This window comes from Oncorhynchus nerka, linkage group LG7 (genome assembly GCF_034236695.1).
Source record: "Oncorhynchus nerka isolate Pitt River linkage group LG7, Oner_Uvic_2.0, whole genome shotgun sequence".
In the NCBI taxonomy this organism is placed as follows: Eukaryota; Metazoa; Chordata; class Actinopteri; order Salmoniformes; family Salmonidae; genus Oncorhynchus; species Oncorhynchus nerka.
Genome location: NC_088402.1, coordinates 82,408,958 through 82,432,121, shown reverse-complemented (window position 1 = coordinate 82,432,121; position 23,164 = coordinate 82,408,958). Strand labels below are relative to the sequence as shown.

The 23,164-nt window shown below is 43.1% G+C and overlaps 2 protein-coding genes across 4 annotated transcripts; one reads left to right on the top strand and one right to left on the bottom strand.

Annotated features, from left to right (window-relative positions):
• On the bottom strand, positions 1–14,639 carry LOC115125586 (isocitrate dehydrogenase [NAD] subunit gamma, mitochondrial-like). Its single transcript, XM_029655103.2, has 12 exons — positions 14,527–14,639; positions 14,187–14,231; positions 12,993–13,090; positions 10,729–10,838; positions 9,967–10,027; positions 7,669–7,801; positions 7,408–7,541; positions 5,085–5,187; positions 4,682–4,828; positions 4,216–4,310; positions 4,016–4,076; positions 1–2,824 (listed from the first exon to the last, which is right to left on the bottom strand). Exons 1-12 carry the CDS (start codon positions 14,605–14,607, stop codon positions 2,723–2,725), a joined length of 1,170 nt encoding a protein of 389 aa, XP_029510963.1. The 5' UTR covers positions 14,608–14,639; the 3' UTR covers positions 1–2,722.
• LOC115125587 (protein FAM3A-like) lies at positions 13,877–22,893 on the top strand. 3 transcript variants are annotated; one of them, XM_029655105.2, is made up of 10 exons: positions 13,877–14,292; positions 15,671–15,729; positions 15,848–15,955; positions 18,815–18,838; positions 19,010–19,133; positions 19,718–19,776; positions 19,903–19,953; positions 20,152–20,236; positions 20,607–20,733; positions 21,049–22,893. In XM_029655105.2, the coding sequence occupies exons 2-10, from the start codon at positions 15,717–15,719 to the stop codon at positions 21,145–21,147; spliced, it is 690 nt and encodes a 229-aa protein (XP_029510965.1). In that variant the 5' UTR covers positions 13,877–14,292; positions 15,671–15,716; the 3' UTR covers positions 21,148–22,893. The 3 variants fall into 3 exon arrangements, with proteins under 3 accessions (XP_029510965.1, XP_029510966.1, XP_029510964.1); XM_029655106.2 differs by lacking the exon at positions 13,877–14,292 and adding an exon at positions 15,178–15,367; XM_029655104.2 differs by lacking the exon at positions 13,877–14,292 and adding an exon at positions 15,178–15,418.
• Positions 22,894–23,164: the final 271 nt, after the last annotated feature.

Genomic DNA, 23,164 nt, shown 5'->3' with positions numbered 1-23,164 from the left:
TTAGATATACATTTTTATTTGATCAATAAAAATGCTAATTTCATTAATCCAGCCACAGCTATAGTATATGAAACAAAAATAAATCCCATTTCATTTAGCAGGTTAATGTGCTCCGTTTACTCTAAATTTCAACCACTAAGTTGAGACAGTAAATACCCAGTGTACAAAACATTAACAACACCAGCTCTTTCAATGGCATAGCCTTCACCTGGTCAGTCTATGATCCCCTACTGATGTCACCTGTTAAATCCACTCCAATCGATGAATATTAAGGGGATAAGACCGGTTAAAGAAGGATTTGTAAACCTTGAGACAAAGATTGTGTATCTGGGCCATTGAGAGTGAATGGGGAAGACAAAAATTGTAAATGCCATTGAACACGGTATGGTAGTAGGTGCCAGGCACACTGGTTGAGTCAACAACGCTGCTGGGTTTTTCATGCTCAACAGTTTCCCCATGTGTATCAAAAGTGGTCCACTACCCAAAGGATGTCCAGCCAACTTGAAATAACTGTGGGAAGCATTAGAATCAACATGGGCCAGCAGACCTGTGGAACAATTGAAAACTTGTGGAGTTCATGCCCCGACAAATTTAAGACATTCTGGGGGTAAAAGGGGGTTCAACTCAATATGGTTTGTACACTCAATGTAGGTATTTGTGGCACAAACACAAAGGTTGTTTTTTAAAACAATAGAGATATATGCACTTCTGGTTTACAATTACGATTTTCCCACCCACTGGATCAAGTAAAATACAGAGTATGTATGTGTATATATATATATATATATATTTAAAAAATAACAGAGTATAACATATATTTCAGGGTACAGTTCTGAGTTGTTCATATAAAGACAGTCTGTAACAGACAAAGATGAGAAGTTATAGACCAGTATAACAAAAACCTTAGATGCATTACGCAGAAATCTCTCCGCCATTTCCAGGTTGCTAAAATTCTAATAGTTCACCTAATTCGTATAGTGTAGAGAATCATTGTACCATCTAAACCGCTGTGAAATATATTTTCCATAAACAAAAATATTGTATTTTCAGCTGGTGTATAAAACCAAAAGTAAAAGACGCAAAAACAAAACTTAAGAACTGGAATCATAGAAATAGAACAGATCTACTGCTTTTAGACTAGCTTTCAACGAGAATTAGATTTATAACATTTCTACGTGAATTTGGTCAGGTCGCCCAAAAAGTTACACATTGCAGCTTTAAGGCAAATTAAAAGAGTACTTAAATTGATTTCAAAATCACAAAAGGCAATTGGTAAATCATAAGACTTTGATATCTGTGGGAAAGATACATCTGATAGTCACAGATAAACCCTCTTTTTACGCTGCTGCTACTGTGTATCTTATATGCAGTCACTTTAACTATACATTCATGTACATACTACCTAATTGGCCCGACTAACTAGTGCTCCCGCACATTGGCTAACCGGGCTATCTTCAGTCACTTTAACCATATCTACATGTACATACTACCTTAATAATCAGTCTGACTAAGCGGTGTCTGTATGTAGCCTCGCTACTGTATATAGCCTGTCTTTTTACTGTTGGTTTATTTCTTTACCTACCTATTGTTCACCTAATACCTTTTTTGCACTATTGGTTAGAGCTTGTAAGTAAGGATTTCACTGTAAGGTCTACTACACCTGTTGTATTCGGCCACGTGACAAATAAACTTTGATTTGAGACAGAGAAAGAAGGATACCTTATCAGTTGTGCAACTGAATGCATTCAACTGAACATTTAACCCAACCCCTCTGAAGCAGCGCTTCTACCCGCCAGGCTACCTGTAGACGTAAAGCTAAGCGCTGGACTGCGAGAAGAACATAAAACAGTCTATAATATTTAAGCAACATTTCAGTACCGTAAGAAACATAACCGTTTACACATTATTTTCTACTGTACGATACATTGCAATTAGGAAAATAGGTGGACAGTATAACCGTTTCAGGTCTCAAAATTCTGCAGTGAACCGATATACCTAAGAAACAGTCGCTCAAATATAAATCACACAAACACATCTACATATAATACGTTTAAGTGGAGCTGGAGGTGTTGCTGTCTAGGCCATCATGTCCTGGGATGTAGGATGAACCTAGCAGAGAGTAGCTATAAAGTGCTGCAGTTAAATCCAAGAGACAGATCCTAACTGTTACTACTTCACTACAGCATGTTATTACAGATGCAGTTTGAGCCTCCTACTTCCTTTGTTTACGCTCAAATGTTAAATGTGCTTGAAACAGCCAGGGAATGGTTATGGAAAGACAGAATGGTGTTAAATTGAAATACACAGACATGAATGAATGAATTAAAGGCATGCAGAGGGGAAGATAACATGGTCCCGTGTGGCTCAGCTGGTAGAGCATAACACTTGCAACACCAGGGTTTTGGGTTTGAGTCCCACAGGGGACTAGTATGAAAATGTATGCACTCACTACTATAAGTTGCTCTGGATAAGAGTGTCTGCTAAATGACTAAACTGTACAAATGTAAAGTGATGAATTCGTCAAAGCGGTGTGTGTGTGTGTGTGTGTGTTTACAGGCCAGACTGAACCGCTCAACGGAGGAGCATTACTATGGAAATAAACATGCACAAACACACCCCCACTCTCTCATACGGCACACAGTTGTTCAAATATACGAGACACACCAAGGATTTGTATGTTATCCAACAGCATTGACTTGATGTGTGTGGTCGAAATGCGTGTTCAGAGCTCGCTGGTGAGAGGCCCCTTGCTCTGGATGTTTCTCATGATCGCCTGAACCACCTCAGAGGTGGTGCCCTGCCCCCCGATGTCAGCTGTGTGCAACTGCAAGAGAATAGTAAATACTGTGATACCAATCACATTGTCTGCTTCGGTCGACATTCAGAGGTTAAATATTTCACAATGTTGACAACAGAAATAACACAATTGTTGTTCTACACATTTCTTTCAGAATATTCTGCAACATCACTCTCCCCTGTACAGGCCTCAAAATTACTATCCATCACACCTAACTAGAGGATGCTGGTGGGAGGAGCTGTAGGGCTCATTAAAATGGCCATCCTCCTGTAGCTCCTCTCTGCAGACACCTCAAAGAGGCATTCTACACGGGTAATAAATCAGTAGGTACATTAGCAACATTTTGAACACTAGAAGAGACTCTATAGAGAAACATACATTTGATTACAGGTTGGACTAGAGAGTGTCAAAGATGAATTTGAGAAATGCCAAGCTATATTAACAGAATTTTAAAAGAAAACGCTCTTTATTGGCCTGTGCTCTGTTGATAACTGGCCAGACCGGTCTCTCAGGAGGTGAACAGGCAGTCAGGTGAGAGTACTGGGCAGGTCAGGTGAGAGTACTGGGCAGGTCAGGTGAGAGTACTGGGCAGGTCAGGTGAGAGTACTGAGCAGGTCAGGTGAGAGTACTGAGCAGGTCAGGTGAGAGTACTGAGCAGGTCAGGTGAGAGTACTGAGCAGGTCAGGTGAGAGTACTGGGCAGGTCAGGTGAGAGTACTGAGCAGGTCAGGTGAGAGTACTGGGCAGGTCAGGTGAGAGTACTGAGCAGGTCAGGTGAGAGTACTGGGCAGGTCAGGTGAGAGTACTGGGCAGGTCAGGTGAGAGTACTGGGCAGGTCAGGTGAGAGTACTGAGCAGGTAAGTGTATTGCGCATAGTGACAAGTGTGCAGTGAGGTGAGAGGACTGGGCAGGTCAGGTGTGAGTACTGGGCAGGTCAGGTGTGAGTACTGGGCAGGTCAGGTGAGAGTACTGGGCAGGTCAGGTGAGAGTACTGAGCAGGTCAGGTGAGAGTACTGAGCAGGTCAGGTGAGAGTACTGAGCAGGTCAGGTGAGAGTACTGAGCAGGTAAGTGTATTGCGCATAGTGACAAGTGTGCAGTGAGGTGAGAGGACTGGGCAGGTCAGGTGAGAGTACTGGGCAGGTCAGGTGAAAGTACTGAGCAGGTCAGTCTATTGCGCATAGTGACAAGTGTGCAGTGAGGTGAGAGGACTTGACTTACCCGAGTCTCGTTCATGGTCGTAAGGACTGCATTCCTGATCATAGTGGCATAATCGTGAAGCCTGAGACGCACAAAAGGACAATGACTTTCATACCCTTTGTTCTGCCCAACAAGTCGACCGCAATTCAGATTATACTGTACATACACATCATCATGGTTTAGAAACATCATCTTCATTAGACTATGCAAGGTGAACTCACTTGAGGTGGTCCAGCATCATGCAGCTGGCCAGTAGCATGGCAGTGGGGTTAGCAATGTTCCTGTCAGCAATACTCTTCCCTGTGTTCCTGGTGGCCTGAGAGACATATAGAGAAAGAGCATATTGCGAGATCAACGATATACAGTGCATTCGCAAAGTATTCAGACCACTTTACATTTTCCACATTTTGTTAAGTTACAGCCTTATTTTAAAATTGATTAAAACTTTTTTTTTTATCCCCCTCATCAATCTACACAAAATACCCCATATTAACAAAATAAAAACAGGTTTTTATACATGTTTGCTAATTTATAAATAAAAAATGAAATATTACATTCACATAAGTATTCATCGATCCCAATGGGATCGAAACATTGTCTGTTGTTGGGGCATCTCAATAAACCACTGTGGAAGCATAATATTATATTATCAGACTTGTGGACACTACAGGTGCCCAGTGGACTGACCGTTTCGAAGACAGCATAGTCACGGCCATAGTTGGCCCCTGGCACCAGCCCGGGTCCTCCCACCAGGCCAGCACACACATTGCTAACCACATTACCATACAGGTTGGGCATCACCATAACGTCAAACTGCTGGGGCTTAGACACTAGCTAGGAAATGAGAGAGGGATAGGTTAACAACACAAATAAGCATTAGTAACAGACAAAACAGACTTAAAATATATTTAAAAACAGGGATAGGAACCTTCTACGCCTGGTCCCAGATCTGTTTCTGCAGTCTCGCGAAGTGCCAACTCATGGCAATATCAAAGACCGCAGGAGTTGGTGAGTCAGCGCAAACCGATATGAGACCAGGCTAAAACTTACTGGTGTGCCTCTATCATAAAGAGAGCATTGATTTTCATACCTGCATGGTGGTGTTGTCGACTATCATGGCGTCGAAGGCAATGTCAGGGTATCCAGCAGCCACCTCTCGACAGCACTGCAGGAACAGACCATCTCCCAGCTTCCTGTAAAGGTGAGAAAACAGGATGTTCAACAACACCTTGGTTGTAATATATGTAATGTATACCAGATAGGTCTGAGTACTATCTATCCAAATGTAATGTATATGAAAAAACTATATCTTGCTAAGTAACTACTGTGTAAAAAAAATAAAAAGTACCACGTAAAAGTAACACAAAAAAACCTTGTCCTCCAAAGAGGTGTATGGGCAAATAAAAATATATACAGTACCTGTCAAAAGTTTGGACACACCAACTAATTCAAGGGATTTTCTTTATTTTCACTATTATTATGGTAAGAAAAGCTCAAATAAACAAAGAGAAACGACAGTCCTTCATTACTTTAAACATGAAGGTCAATCAATTCGGAAAATGTCAAGAACTTTGAAAGTTTCTTCAAGTGCAGTCGCAAAAACCATCAAGCGCTACGATGAAACTGGCTCCCATGAGGACCTCAGATTTCTGCCCAAATAAATGGTTCACAAAGTTCAAGTAACAGACACGTCAACATTAACTGTTCAGAGGAGACTACGTGAATCAGCCCTTCATGGTCGAATTGCGCAAAGAAACCATTGCTAAAGGACACCAATAATAAGAAGAAACTTGGTTGGGCCAAGAAACATGAGCAATGGACATTAGACCGGCGGAAATCTGTCCTTTGGTCTGAGGAATCCAAATTTGAGCTTTTTGGTTCTAACCGCCGTGTCTGTGTGAGACGCAGAGGTGAATGGATGATCTCCGCATGTGTGGTTCCCACGTGAAGCATGGAGGAGGAGATGTGATGGTGTGGGGGTGCTTTGCTGGTGACACTGTCAGTGATTTATTTAGAATTCAAGGCACACTTAACCAGCATGGCTACCACAGCATTCTACAGCGATACAGCATCCCATCTGGTTTGCACTTAGTGGGAATAGTCTATCGGTAAATAGCCCACCCATTTTTACCTACCTCATCCCCATACTGTTTTGCACACCAATATCTCTACCTGTACATGACCATCTGATCATTTATCACTCCAGTGTTAATCTGCAAAATTGTAATTATTCGCCTACCTCCTCATGCCTTTTGCACACAATGTATATAGACTCCCCTTTTTTTCTACTGTGTTATTGACTTGTTAATTGTTTACTCCATGTGTAACTCTGTGTTGTCTGTTCACACTGCTATGCTTTATCTTGGCCAGGTCGCAGTTGCAAATGAGAACTTGTTCTCAACTAGCCTACCTGGTTAAATAAAGGTGAAAAAATATATATATATAATTTGTTTTTGACAATGACCCAAAACACACCTCCAGCCTCTGTACGGGCTATTTGACGAAGGAGAGGGATGGAGTGTTGCATCAGATGACCTGACCTCCACAATCACCCGACCTCAACCCAATTGAGATGGTTTAGGATGAGTTGGACCGCAGACTAAAGGAAAAGTGCTCAGCATATGTGGGAACTCCTTCAAGACTGTTGGAAAAGCATTCCTCATGAAGCTGGATGAGAGAATTCCAAGAGTGTGCAAAGCTGTCATCAAGGCAAAGAATGGTTATTTGAAGAATCTCAAATATATTTAGATTTGTTTAACACCTTTTTGGTTACTACATGATTCCATATGTGTTATTTCATAGTTGAGGTCTTCACTGTTATTCTACAATGTAGAAAATAGTAAAAATAAAGAAAAACCCTTGAATAAGTAGGTGTGTCCAAACTGCTACTGTACATTGGTTGCATTCTGACTGTACCCTTCTTCTGGAAGTGTGCACTTAACTTGTTCACTCCACCTCATGCTTTTCAAAGCATTGGAATAGCGTACGCATGGGCTAGGGGGCGGGGTCAGTTTCCACCATATTTGTTACACAAATGTTTTCTTTAAAAATCTATGAGGCGGAGTGTACGAATGCACACTTTGGGGAAAAGGGTAGAGAATTGGACCGTAGCCCCAAAGTACTCAGAGAGTACACACATCTAGTGGAATACATAGACACCTCACTGACTGACTGACTGACCTGACCTGCCGTCCCTGACTAAATGACCTGCCGTCCCTGACTAAATGACCTGCCGTCCCTGACTAAAGGACCTGCCGTCCCTGACTAAAGGACCTGCCGTCCCTGACTAAAGGACCTGCCGTCCCTGACTAAAGGACCTGCCGTCCCTGACTAAATGACCTGCCGTCCCTGACTAAATGACCTGCCGTCCCTGACTAAATGACCTGCCGTCCCTGACTAAATGACTGACTTACATGATGTTGGCCTTGTGAACTGCAGTGACCCTCTTGCGACCTTTCTCCCGGGCCAATTTAAAGGCATACTCAGCGATTCTCAGGGAGTTAGTCCGGGTGATGATCTTGAGACACTCCACCACCCCTGATACACTCTACAGCACAAAGGGAAGGAGAACGCAGGTTATTTACAGCAAAGAGTGGAAATGGAAAAACACAAAGGGATGCGTTGAGGGAGTCAAATTGTGTGTCTGCCTGTGCGTGTGCCTGTGTGCGTCTAACCTCATGCTCCAGACTGCTGTACTCTCCCTCAGTGTTCTCCCTGATGATCATGATGTCAATGTTGTTGTGGCGAGTCTGAACTCCAGGGAGGGATTTACAGTGCATGACGTTGGCATACAGGTCCAGACTGGTGCTGTGGGACAGAGAGACAGAGGTGGAGGAGACAGTGTAAGCTGACAGGGCTGGACAGAGAGATGGAGGAGACAGTGTAAGCTGACAGGACAGAGAGGTGGAGGAGACAGTGTAAGCTGACAGGGCTGGACAGAGAGATGGAAGAGACAGTGTAAGCTGACAGGGCTGGACAGAGAGGTGGAGGAGACAGTGTAAGCTGACAGGGCTGGACAGAGAGATGGAGGAGACAGTGTAAGCTGACAGGACAGAGAGGTGGAGGAGACAGTGTAAGCTGACAGGGCTGGACAGAGAGATGGAGGAGACAGTGTAAGCTGACAGGACAGAGAGGTGGAGGAGACAGTGTAAGCTGACAAGGCTGGACAGAGAGGTGGAGGAGACAGTGTAAGCTGACAGGGCTGGACAGAGAGATGGAGGAGACAGTGTAAGCTGACAGGGCTGGACAGAGAGATGGAGGAGACAGTGTAAGCTGACAGGACAGAGAGGTGGAGGAGACAGTGTAAGCTGACTGGGCTGGACAGAGAAGTGGAGGAGAAAGTGTAAGCTGACAGGGCTGGACAGAGAGATGGAGGAGACAGTGTAAACTGACTGGGCTAGACAGAGAAGTGGAGGAGACAGTGTAAGCTGACAGGGCTGGACAGAGAGATGGAGGAGACAGTGTAAGCTGACAGGGCTGGACAGAGAGGTGGAGGAGACAGTGTAAGCTGACAGGGCTGGACAGAGAGATGGAGGAGACAGTGTAAGCTGACAGGACAGAGAGGTGGAGGAGAAAGTGTAAGCTGACAGGGCTGGACAGAGAGATGGAGGAGACAGTGTAAGCTGACAGGGCTGGACAGAGAGATGGAGGAGACAGTGTAAGCTGACAGGGCTGGACAGAGAGATGGAGGAGACAGTGTAAGCTGACAGGGCTGGACAGAGAGATGGAGGAGACAGTGTAAGCTGACAGGGCTGGACAGAGAGATGGAGGAGACAGTGTAAGCTGACAGGACAGAGAGATGGAGGAGACAGTGTAAGCTGACAGGGCTGGACAGAGAGGTGGAGGAGACAGTGTAAGCTGACAGGGCTGGACAGAGAGGTGGAGGAGAGAGTGTACGCTGACAGGGCTGGACAGAGAGGTGGAGGAGACAGTGTAAGCTGACAGGGCTGGACAGAGAGATGGAGGAGACAGTGTAAACTGACAGGGCTGGACAGGGAGATGGAGGAGACAGTGTAAGCTGACAGGACAGAGAGGTGGAGGAGACAGTGTAAGCTGACAGGGCTGGACAGAGAGATGGAGGAGAAAGTGTAAGCTGACAGGGCTGGACAGAGAGGTGGAGGAGAGAGTGTAAGCTGACAGGGCTGGACAGAGAGGTGGAGGAGACAGTGTAAGCTGACAGGGCTGGACAGAGAGGTGGAGGAGACAGTGTAAGCTGACAGGGCTGGACAGAGAGGTGGAGGAGACAGTGTAAGCTGACAGGGCTGGACAGAGAGGTGGAGGAGACAGTGTAAGCTGACAGGGCTGGACAGAGAGGTGGAGGAGACAGTGTAAGCTGACAGGGCTGGACAGAGAGGTGGAGGAGACAGTGTAAGCTGACAGGGCTGGACAGAGAGGTGGAGGAGACAGTGTAAGCTGACAGGGCTGGACAGAGAGGTGGAGGAGACAGTGTAAACTGACAGGGCTGGACAGAGAGATGGAGGAGACAGTGTAAGCTGACAGGGCTGGACAGCGAGATTGGGGAGACAGTGTAAGCTGAAAGTGCTGGACAGAGAGATGGAGGAGACAGTGTAAGCTGACAGGGCTGGACAGAGAGATGGAGGAGACAGTGTAAGCTGACAGGACAGAGAGATGGAGGAGACAGTGTAAGCTGACAGGGCTGGAGGAGACAGTGTAAGATGACAGGGCTGGACAGAGAGATGGAGGAGACAGTGTAAGCTGACAGGGCTGGACAGCGAGATTGGGGAGACAGTGTAAGCTGACAGGGCTGGACAGCGAGATTGGGGAGACAGTGTAAGATGACAGGGCTGGACAGCGAGATTGGGGAGACAGTGTAAGCTGACAGGGCTGGACAGAGAAAGCCACAGAAGACCATTTGGGATAGAGATCGGTGCCCTGTTAGCAGCAACAGAGCTCTCAAGGAAGAGGTCCTCTGTCTTTTTTAAATAAACGATTGGATAGAAACCTTTACTTACCGGAGGAGATTGTTTCTGGACTTGTGGGAAGCAGGCAGGGTGTGGAGGGTCTCAATGTTACCTACAAACACACACACAAAAACACAAGCATGTTGACTGTTTTATAGCTATTCTATAGAACAGTGTTTCCCAAACTAGTCCTGGGGACCCCCTTGGGTGCACATTTTGTTTTTTGCTACACAGCTGATTCAAATTACCAACTCGTCAAACTTTTCTTATTTGAAATCACCTGTGTAGTGCTAGAGAAAAAAAACAAATGTGCACCCAGGGGGGTGGGCAGGACCGAGTTTGGGAAACCATGCTATAGAATACAGACACAGAACTTATCATATGACACAGTGACTGACACAGCTGCAGTTAATGGACAATAGGATTAAATAACTAGAAGCTGCCTACAATTTGAGTACAAAATCTCTTCAGTACTTCTCCCATAGAAAGTGCCTCCCCATTCAAGTGCATAATGGGTGGACTGGCAGCCATTTTTTTAACCTTTATTTAACTAGGCAAGTCAGTTAAGAACAAATTCTTATTTTCAATGATGGCCTAGGAACAGTGGGTTAACTGCCTGTTCAGGGGCAGAACAACAGATTTATACCTTGTTAGCTTGGGGATTTGAACTTGCAACATTGCAGTTACTAGTCCAACGCTCTAACCACTAGGCTACCCTGCCGCCCCATTGCAAATGTGCCCATGAGTTCACCAGTCACCTTGCCAGGGTTAGAGCTTCCAAGGCCGTCCCATGGATTCTACAGTTTCTCCTACCTTTGAGGGCCACTCCGTTACGGCGGATGGCTGTGATGGCGTTGTTGATGTCATCCTCGGTAGCTGAGCTGACATTCACAACCTCAAAGTCCACAGGTACACAGCTGAACCTATAGAGCACATTAACACAATATGGGAAGGACAACCCAACGACTCAGTCATTCTACCTCAACTCATTGGTTGTACTGTACAACTATGGGCATGAGACATATTGATGTCTATAAGCTGTGAATATCCTGTTATGAACTTGGAACAAGGTAGCCACTCACTACCATTCCCACGCATGTAAAGGGATACTTCAGGATTTGGGCAATGAAGCCCTTTATCTACACTGAACAAAAATATAAACGCAACATGTAAAGTGTTGGTCAGATGTTTCATGAGCTGAAATAAAAGATCCTAGACGTTTTCCATATGCACAACAATATTATTTCTCTCAAATGTTGTTTACATCCCTGTTAGTGAGCATTTCTCATTTGCCCAAAAAAATCCATCCAATTTACAGGTCTGGCATATCAAGAAACTGATTAAACAGCATGGTCATTACACAGGTGCACCTTGTGCTAGGGACAATAAAAGGCCACTAAAATGTGCAGTTTTGTCACACAACACAATGTCACAGATGTCTCAAGTTGAGGGAGTGTGCTATTGTCATGCTGACTGCAAGAATGTCCACCAGAACTGTTAACAGAGAATTGAACATTCATTTCTCTACCATAAGCCACCAACGTTGTTTTAGAGAATTTGGCAGTACATCCAACCTGCCTCACAACCGCAGACCACGTGTAACCCAGTACCTCCATATCTGGCTTCTTCACCTGTGGGATTGTCTGAGACCCGCCACCCGGACAGCTGATGAAACTGTGGGTGTCCACAACCAAATTTCTGCACAAACTGTCAGAAACCGTCTCAGGGAAGCTCATCTGTGTGCTCGTTGTCCTCACCAGGGTGTTGACCTGACTGTAGGTCTGTGTCGTAGCCGACTTCAGTGGGAAAATGCTCAACTTCGATAGCCACTGGCATGCTGGTGAAGTGTGCTCTTCACAGCTGAGCCCCGGTGTCAACTGTACCAGCCAGATAGAAAACAGCGTGTCTGGTGTCGTGTGGGCAAGCGGTTTGCTGATGTAAATTGTTGTGAACAGAGTACCCCATGGTGGAAATGGGGTTATGGTATGGGCAGGCATAAGCTACGTAAAACAAACACAATTGCATTTTATCGAGGCCAATTGACGTGCCATCCATCCGCCGTTATCACGTCATGTTTCAGCATGACAATGCACAGCCCCATGACGCAAGGATCTGTACACAATTCCCAGTTCTTCCAGTGGCCTGCATACTCACCAGACTTGTCACCCACTGAGCATGTTTGGGATGCTATGGATCTACATATACGACAACGTGTTTCAGTTCCCGCCAACATCAAGCAACTTCGCACCAGATATTGCACGGTTTTGTGATCCAAGCCCCCTACATTTTGTTTTTTAAAAGGTATCTTTGACCAACAGATGCATTTCTGTATTCCCAGTCGTGTGAAATCCATAGATCAGGGCCTCATGAACTTATTTCAATTAACTGATTTCTTTAGATTTTTATTTATTTTACCTTTATTTAACTAGGCAAGTCAGTTAAGAACAAATTCTTATTTTCAATGACGGCCTAGGAACAGTGGGTTAACTGCCTGTTCAGGGGCAGAACGACAGATTTGTACCTTGTCGGCTCGGGGGTTTGAACTTGCAACCTTCCGGTTATTAGTCCAACACTAACCACTAGGCTAGATGAACTGTAACTCAGTGAAATCTTTGAAATTGTTGCATGTTGCGTTTATAGTTTTGTTCAGTTTTGTTCGCCAGAGTCAGATGAACTCATGGATAAAAATAAAAATTCTCTGCGTGCAGTTTGAAGGAAGTTGCTAGTAGATACCACAGACTTCAAGTCATTGCGCTAAAGCCAGTTAGCATTGTCAAGCGAAACGACCTCTAACTTCCTTCACACTGGATGCAGAGACAAAAGAAATGTATCCATTACTTCATCTGACTCTGGGCAAGTAGATAAAACCCTGAAGCATCCGTTAAATAAACTGTTAAATTAATTAACTGTTATAAGTGTTTATAAGCCATGAATGCTATGACCAGTTATAATACAATAAACAGACCTTAAGAGCTCCCAGGCACATATTAGTGGCTATGTGTTTAGAAGATGTTGATGAGGTGCGAATAACAGCTTATAAACACGTTATAGACTGTTATAAAGCATATTTGACTGACCTGAAGAGCTCCTTTACGTGATTGAGCAGTTCTGGTCCAATACCATCTCCAGGTATCAGAGTTACAGTGTGTCTGCCACCATACTTCGCAGGAGGGGGCTGAAATGCACACATTTTTTTGTTATCCTTGCACACTTTTCTGTCAGAGTTACCAGGCTGCACCGAAAGCAAATCAAACTATGGTTGTGTTCCAATGGTGTGAATAAGGCGTGTTGTGTGTGATGTGTAACGTGAGAATTTGATGAACGGTGATGCAATGCAACGCGGTACTTACAATGATTTGTCCCTATTAGTTGTAGAAACGGACGGAAAAGCAGAACAATACAGTGAGAGATTAGCAAAGCACCAGAAAACAAACAGTTGCCCTACACCTCAGATTGCTAGCTCATTAATGATCCCATCTCCCTAGAGGGGAGTGCCTAAAATGCACATTATAAACTGGTTGGTTCGAGCCCTGAATGCTGATTGGCTAACAGTCGTGGTATACCACGGGTATGACAAAACATTTATTTTGAATGCTATAATTACATTGCTAACCAGTTTATATTAGCATTAAGGCACCTCGGGGGGTTTGTGGTATATGGTCAATATACCACGGCTAAGGGCTGTGTCCAGACACTCAGCGTTGCGCATAACAACTGCCTTATTGTTTAAGTAAGAGGCCTAGCTACCCTGATCTCTGCCAGACAGCTAGCTACTGTGACCTCTGCCTGACAATCAGACTGTGATTGGTCTGGTTCATAGTTTAATGCCATACATTGGCTTGGAAAATTTCCTCACACAAGCTCTACGAGCCAGAATATTGAATGACTATATTGTGACAACCCTGGGTTTATAAGCGCTGAAATCGACCCTGCCGCACGAGCGTGCTTTTGCGGAACAGCCGATAGCGCGCTGGACCTCGGCTAGAAGGTCGAGGGTTCGAGACCTGCTCCCTGCTGTTTCATTACAGTATTGTCTCACATTCCTACCTGCAAAAGGACCACCCTAAAATGAGTTAACATTTAATTGTATTTAACAGTCTGGCTTTTATTTAACGCTAATTTCTGCCTGAAGTAGAATTCAACGCAATTCCACATCGGGTTGGTTTCCATGTAACTGTACTCTCTGCACATTCACACGATCTAGCTACAGTAGGCCTACTCAAACCACCACAGATAGCCTATCTGATGCAGGTTCCCAGATGGGCACTCACTACTGTTGACTTCTCTCTGCGACTGCTCACTGTGGCTCCAAATACCTCAGGAAACAGAAGAACAGGACAGGGCGTTAGATAACTCAACTTGTGGTTCACGTGGTCGGTGAGTCCCTTTGGGTCTTTCTAGAGATAAGCAACAATACAGTATACCGTATGCATGTAAAATGAGAAAGTAGCAATGGGAGGGATATTGGTTATCACTGATAGTGACATGCGCTTCTTGCTAATGCTAACCAGAAATGACCTTGTATTATAGCCCAGAAACACAATTTCTCTCAATCATGTTGTATGTAGTTTATTTGCCATCATAACTGTGAATCATAAAACTCTGTCTTACTTTTGCTGTCGTTGCCAACCGTCCACCCCAAATGGGTTTAATGATTTTGGACATTGATATCACTGCACTGGAGGCGGCCATCTTGACGGAATCCGACTAATGCTGTTAACGCGCATCTGCTCGTGCCCACGCTACAGAGAGAATAATCGATAGAGATCCTTTTATAACATTATTGTATTATTAAATTACTAATAATTATTAGTATTCTAATTCCCAATTCTATGGAATAATATTACCACATTAGAGCTCGAGCTGTTCATAAGACAGTTTACCATATAATTTTGTAATCTATTCTGCCTCCGTAGTATAGTTTATGTAATTAATTGGGTGGTGATATCCCCCCCCCATCATAACATGAACAAAATGTATGACGCGTGGAGGCACCTTAATGAGTAACCAATAATTTACTGTATGTACTGTATACACATGGGAGCAATGCCGCGTTCAAAACAACTGGGATCTCGGAAATCGCGGACTTCCGACTTCAGTGTGTTCAAAACTAGGAACTCGGAAAAAAATCTAACTCGGTTACTCCTGTCTCTTTCTGGAGCTCAGACGTTCCGACCTGAAAATCACTGACTTTGTGATTTGAATTCGTATTTTTCCGAGTTCTGAGTTGGTTTGAACGCGGCATAACAGTGGAAAGACGCATGCGCACAGACTCGAGGCTGACATCACAGAGAATGAAACGCTCAAAACTATAATCAGCAAGATCGCACGCTTGAAGAAATTAAGATAATTTCTACGTGCTTGTCGTAACTGGAACGATGCAAACACTACAGACGCTGAACTAAGCCTCCCAAATCATATTTTAGTGTCCAAGTTTGTCTTGCCAGGAAAGGTGAATTTTCACGAAGGAAATCTAGATGAGTTTGCCTTGGAATAAATAACAGTGGGTGTTTCCTTTTTGCTCTCATTGCAGTGGGCGCCTTTCCACTTTTTGCCTTTGTCTTGTCGAATGCATCTCGAAATAACTATCTTGCTTGCTTGCCAAATTGTATCATTGATAGAGATTCCTGTAATTTGCTCAAAAGTATCCTTTTAATGTTTTCAAACATGTTACTTCAGTGAAACTGCCACGAAATTACCAGAAAAGCCCATGTTCTTTCTAACATGACTATATTATTCTCATTGTTTTCTGTAGCACTACTTGCCGGTCTGTCTGCCTTAGCTTCTGAAGAAAATAAATCATGAGATTGGCAGGTAGGAGTGTGTCTTGTCTGTGAGAGTGTGTCCAGCTGTCTTTTTAGTTGTATCTAATGAATGTCATGTATTGTTGCTGAGAAAGAGCCTATTCTAATGGAATGTGTCTGTGTGCCAGGGCCTCTGCGAGCTGTTGCTGTGCTGCTATTGGTGGGCCTCACCTGGGTGTTAGCCAGCTCCATACTTGGAGGGGACAGCAACTTGGTGGCCAAACACTTCTTCAGTGGTAAGACGACGACAACCTTACTATCTGACGTCTAGCCCCCACAATAGTACAGTGCCTTTGGGAAATATTCAGACCCCTTTACTTTTTCTAGATTGTTTTACGTTACAGCCTTATTCTAAAATTGATAACATATATTTTTTCTCATCAATCTACACACTACCCCATAATGACAAAGCAAAAACATTTTTTTATTTTTTATGTTTGAATGTATAAAGAAAAAACATACCTTATTTACATAAGACTTCAATTGAGTTCAGGTGCATCCTGTTTCCATTGAACGTCTTGGTGGTGTTTCTACAATTTGATTGGTGTCCGCCTGTGGTAAATGCAACAGGACAAGGACCTTAAAACTAATTCAGGATCGGTGGGTCCCCTGCAGGACAGTTGCGCTATAGTAGGCTAATGCGATTAGCGTAAGGTTGTAATTAACAAGACCATTTCCCAGGACGTAGACATATCTGATATTGGCAGTTGCTATTACAGTGAAATAATACAATGCTATTGTTTGAGAGTGTACAGTTTTTAACATAAAGCTATTAATAATCAAATTAGGCAGTCTTTTTTGAACATTTTGAACAGAAATGCAATGATTCATTGGATCAGTCTAAAACGTTGCCCATACACTGCTGCCATCTAGTGGCCAAAATCTATATTGCACCTGGGCTGGAATAATACATTATGGCCTTTCTCTTGAATTTCAAAGATGATGGTCCAAAAAACAGTTGGCTTTTTCTTTGTTTTACCAAATCTAATGCGTTCTCCTACATTCCTTTCACATTTCCACAAACTTCCAAGTGTTTCCTTTCAAATGGTACCAAGAATATGCATATCCTTGCTACAGGCAGTTCGTTTTGGGTATGTCATTTCAGGCGAAAGAGACGTGCGTTGTGCATCCATGTAACACTCACCTTTTTCTTGGACCATGGCCTCACTGCGGCCTCAGTGGATTAGTCTAAGGGCTAAGAAAAATAAATATATTGGCGACTGCTTTACAAAAAATCTTGGTCGACCGACAGCCTATCAACCAAACAACCGATCGGTTGGTTGAGGTCAGCCCTAGTTGACAATCTAGCGATCCCACATTCTTCCACAAAGTACAGCTAGCTAAATAAAATTCATAGTCAACACCGAACAATGAGAAACTGTCACGCTGCTAATGTATAATACATGCAATGGGTATTGTTCATCTAAAATGAGTAATTCAATGTATACCTGAAAACCTGAAGTCGCCATCCCAAGTTTTAAACACAATAGCCTGGGGGATGGGTGCACCAAGGTTGGAAACCCCAAGGTTAAACAAAGCCTACATTATTGCTTGCCTGACCTTTGCCTTATCTGATGAATCTCAGTTCCTGCTGTTTCATGCTTATGAGAGCACTAGGGTATGGAGAGAACCACATCAGTACATGCATTCATCATGCCAAGTGTCAACGTTGTAGGCTGGTGATGATCGTGTGGGGTATTTTTTGAATTCATTGCCAATCAGGTGCATCCCTTCATGGCAGCAGTATATCCATCTGCTAATGGATTGTTCAGCAGGATAATGCCCCTTGCCACAAGGCTAGAATTGTCCAGGAATGGTTCCACGAACATCAATCCAATTGAGCGTCTGTGGGATGAGATGGAACGAGATATTCGGTGTAGAGATGCACTACCAGAACTTGGCACAACTGTGGGAAGCATTGGAGTCAACATGTGCCAGCATCTGGACTGCTTTCAACACCTTGTAGAGTTCATGCCACAACAAATTGAGCCTGTTCTGAGGGCAAAAGGGAGTGCAACTCAATATTAGGAATAAGTTTCTAATGTTTTGAAAGATAATTGTGTGTGTGTACACTATTTTAATAGCAGGACACTGAAGAGTATGAATTAGGCTGTTTGAGAAGGTTTGAATCCTAAGCAACCTGCATAGACATTGTTTGAAGTACAATAGACTAAAAATAGCTTTGACCTACTACAGTTGGTGGAGTAGGCATTGTGGCGCTTGTGAATTTCCCTTTTTCGGCTTCAGACCAAAACCTACTTCTGACAGTTTTTAATAGACTAGGGCTGGGAATTGCCAGGGACGTCACAATGCAATGGTTAAGGGCTTGTAAGTAAGCATTTCACTGTAAGTTCCTGTTGTATACCTGTTGTATTCGGGACATGTGACTAACATTTGATCTGATTTGGAATACGATGTTATCACCACACTTAGTGCCGTCACTATTCACACCCCTTGATTTTTTTCCACATTTTGTTGTTACAGCCTGACTTTAAAATTTAGTAAATGTAGATTATTTTTTGTCACTGGTCTACACACAATACCCCATAATATCAAAGTGGAGTTGTCATTTGACATTTTTATAAATGAATTGCAAATAGAAAACAGGTGTTTTGAGTCAAGTATTTAACCCCTTTGTTATGGCAAGGCTAAATATGTTCAGGAGTAAACATGTGCTTAATAAGTTGCATGAATTTTTGAATAACTATCTTATCTCTGTATCCCACACACACAATTACCTGTGAAGTTCCTCAGTCGAGTAGTGAATTTCAAATACAGATTCAACCACAAAGACTAGGGAGGTTATCCAATGCCTCTCAAAGAAGGGTACCTAATGGTAGATTTATCATTTTTAAAAAGCAGACGTTGAATATCTCTGAGAGTGGTGAGGTTATGAATTACCCTCTTGGATTGGGTATCAGTACACCCTCTCACTACAGAGTTGCAGGCCTTCTTCCTAATTCAGTTGCCGGAGAGGAAGGAAACTGCTCAGGGATTTCACAGCGGCCAATGGAGACGAAAACAGTTAGTTTGAATGGCTGTGATAGGAGAAAACAGGATAGGTCAACATTAACTCATATCTATATTTTCTACAGGGACAAACGAGGAGCCAACAGCTGGTATGTGAGAAGTTTATTTACAGTGGCAATGACAAAAAGTAATCCTTTTGGAACCTAAACATTTCAATGTCAGTGGGACAGTGCTAATCTATGTCCCTCAGTTGAGCACCATATTCCCAGCTTGGGTACGCTTTCATTCTAATGTGCTAATTTGTGTGTCCTCTCTTCCAGAGCCCAAACCACACAGGTACAAGTGTGGTCTGTCGGCTCCCTGTCCTCAGAAACATCTGGCTTTCCGCATCGTCTCTGGAGCCGCCAACGTCATTGGGCCCAAAATCTGCCTGGAGGATAAGATGTGAGAATAATTGTACATCATCGGGGCCATCACACTTCTTACACCAATGTATCAATGTCACCACCAACCATCTCACTCTCTCCAGCTTGTCTCCGTTTCCTTTTATTTCTCATGAACTCTTTCTGCCATCATATCATCTTAACCCTGAAGTTTGTCTGAAGAGCTGAATGCAAGTATTTGTCTTATTTTGCTTTCCTTCATTAGCCTGATCCCAGATCTGTTTGGGCCATCTTGCCAAAAATGACAGAAGGAGTGGTTTTGTCTGTATCGTCTTTCTGTCTGTCTATGGTTGCTCCTTCATTGTCGGAGTGTAACAATGTATAGATGAACTCTTCAGGGGTTAGTTTCCTGAAAGTTTAGTAGCTCTAATCTCATCTTTCATCTACTGCCTACAATGGGTTTATGATCATCTTAAATTTAACCAGTAAATTATCACATTTTATTGTTCACATATACATATTTAGCAGATGTTATTGCGGGTGTAGCCAAATGCTTGTGTTCCTAGTTACCGGTAGTACGGTAACCAACCTAGGTAAAGTGTTGGTACTTACGGTTCCTCCAACCTTTCCTTTTCTCTCCCTCAGCCTTGTCAGCAGTGTCAACAACAATGTTGGTAGAGGACTAAACATTGCTTTAGTAAATGGTAATTAGAATCATCTCTGACAAATTGTTCAAAGTTATGTTTCAAGTTAATTTGTGCAGTTGTGATTTTGACTTGACTGTTGCACAGATTGCTAACTTTAAATTAATTAATGTTTCTGCTCATCAGGGGTATCTGGAGAGCTCTTGGACACAAAAGCATTTGATATGTGGGCAGGAGGTAAGAGGATTAAACACCTTTATATACTGGTGCATGTTCATAATATTTAAATGATTATGTTTATTTTATACATCATTATCTTCAATATTTTCACTGTACAAGAGGTTAAAAGTGGCTTTAACGCCCCTCTACATATTGCTCAGTTAAATACAGGTACTCTAATAGGCTTCATCCTACCCATCTGTCTTCCATTCTCAGATGTTACTGACCTGTTGAAGTATCTCCTACCTTTACATGAGGGAACACTTGTGTTTGTAGCTTCCTTTGACGATCCTGCCACAAAGTAAGAGTCTAGCATGGACATTACTAAGTGAGCCCCAGTCCTGTGCAATGCTTTCAGAGCTGTGTGGTTATAATATTACGCTTCATGGCACATGACTCACACACACAGCACTAAAGGGGTTGTTTTACAGTCACCACAATCTTGCAAAATGCTTAACAAAACCAAATTGAACATATTGACGACTGATAAATCTACCAGTCTATTCTTACAATTGTAAACATTACTAAGTGAAAATTATGTTTGGTGTTAAACTATACAAAAATGGTATGTTGTACTGTATGGCAGGGCTTCCCAAACTCAAAATGGACATTCATCTAGCTAGCTTACTTTACTGCGACTGTCTGTCTCCCTCTCCTAACACCCGCGGCAGATTAAATGACGAGGCTCGTCGTCTGTTTGAGGAGCTGGGTAGCACAGCAGTGAAGGAGCTCACCTTCAGAGACAGCTGGGTGTTTTTAGGAGCCAAGGGCATCGAGAACAAGAGTCCATTCGAACAGGTAGACTACCTTTACTTAAAGCCTAAACTATATATCATTTATACCGTACGAACAACGCAAGAGCGCCAAGCAAAATGGCTATCCAGCGTAGTTGCGTCGTTTATAATTGGATGTGCTTGTACATCTACGTGTGCATGAGATAAGGATACGTGACCTCTGTGATTACGCGTGATGACGTATCTGTACACTCACTGTTCTCCTCATAGCTCTGCTCGTAACTCTGTTATATCTATGGCTCTGTCAGTGTGTTTGTTCTGTAAAGCCTAATGTTCATGCCCTCTCTCTCTGCCTGTGTCTCTCTCTCACCCCCCCCAGCGTATGAAGAACAGTAAGAACAGTAACAAGTACGAAGGCTGGCCTGAGTCTCTGGAAATGGACGGCTGTGTCCCCCTCCGTTCCCCTTCAGAGGGCTAAACACACTCTGCTTGTATCCCTCCCTTCCTCCACTCTTCTCAGATGATGCTTATGCCCTACATGGATCCAATGCTTTTAAATACTGGGAGTGTGCAAGACAAGTGCACACTTTGGGAGAAGGGTGGAGAGTTGGAACGCAACCTGGTTCTTAGGATTAGCACCTTTTGAGAACGAAGGCCTCTGGTTCTAAGGATTAGGACCTTTTGAGAACGAAGGCCTCTGGTTCTAAGGATTAGCACCTTTTGAGAACGCAGGCCTCTGGTTCTAAGGATTAGCACCTTTTGAGAACGCAGGCCTCTGGTTCTAAGGATTAGCACCTTTTGAGAACGAAGGCCTCTGGTTCTAAGGATTAGCAGCACAGATCTATCTGGAGAACCTGGAGCAGCAGCAGCATTGACTATGACATTTTGACTCACATTCTTTCTCTTTAATGAAACTTGTGGACGGACTGGGACCATACATTTCCCCCTGCGTTTCTATCACACCGGCCCTTTTCTGTGTCTCTCGGCACCCATTATTAGCCAAACGATCATTTAGACAAGCCCACATAATGGGCTTAAGATGGTCCTATGGCCAGTCTGTCCCTAATGAGACTTGAGTATTGTATTGGTATTGCACAACTACAGTTGGATAAATTATGCTCTGTTACAATATCATGTAACTACAGGGAGGTAAAGACTCTTACAATACTTATTTTTTTTCTTTCACTTTTTGTTATTTTTGTCAAGTAACACGTGCTGAAAAGGACATCTTCTCTTGAGTGGACTGACTCACTGTCACAATGCTGGTAGCAAGCTGGCCTGATGGTTGATATGCTAACTTGTTGAAGCAGCTGTTTGGACTTGACATTTGAACTAGGAATTGATTTAAGTGTTTGAGGCTTAATGTTCCTGGGAATGACCACGTAGGAGGACATGGATATTTCAGAGACCAAATGTTTGATGCATAGATAAGGGAACAAATTATGCTGGATAGAAAAAAAGAATATATTAAAGAAGTAATGTCTGTAAAACCCTGCAAATGCACAGGAAGAGGGCAGATACTGCTGCCTATAGGAACGGAAATCGCGAACAGAATACAATTAGGATTCACTAACAACATATTATTGCTGGCTGTTCTAGGAAGGATATTGTATGTTATGATCAATTAAAATGCATTAATATATATTTTGTATGCATAGTTTAATATATTAAATTGTAGATTTCAATCTAGTTGTGCTAGCCTGAGTGCCAGTCTGTTTGTTCCATCATGCCAACTTGTAGTCATGTCAAACATTTGGCTTGACAAGGTGTAATGGAAGCACAAACAGATCTGGGACCAGGTTAAAGTGCTAATAACCTCCACCTTTTATGTGAGGGTTACCCTGGGGGTCGGATGTGGGGCTACACCAATGCCATGATTACTGTATATATGTGATGACCTTTGTATGCTTGCAATGCTCAGTGATGGAAAAGTACTGGGTAAATGGAGATGTACTGCTTTAGTTCTCAGGCTGAGAATTGTCTGCATCTGCTGACAGTCACACAGCCTCAAGGCCGAGATAGTAGAGTGAGAAACCACTGTCTAGACATGTTTTTCTCATTTTAGAGACTTTGTATAACAATGTTAAGATATGATTGACGGTAGGTTGTATAAAGAGTGTTGTCTCTTGTTTCGCCACACAGATGTTTACTATAGACTACTGAGGTATTCTGTATGCAAAACTGTCTGCAATTGCATTTTATTACTAAAGAGTTTTATACCAAGGTTTCTGTGTCCTCTATCTTAAAGACTGATTGTTAAAGGAAACTTACATCACCCCAAAGGACCAACCAACATTTTCTGAAAGAGAACAGTGATTGCTGCACAGCAGTTTACTCAAATACATTCTGTCAAAATTTTCCGATCTTGTGTATTTAACTTGGAATAGAACTAGTCTAGAATCTTATAGATACTTATTTTTACACTTCGTAGGCTATATTCATGGTTTGATTTCACACTAGAGTGGACTTCAGTGCCTAAAATATGATTGTACTGT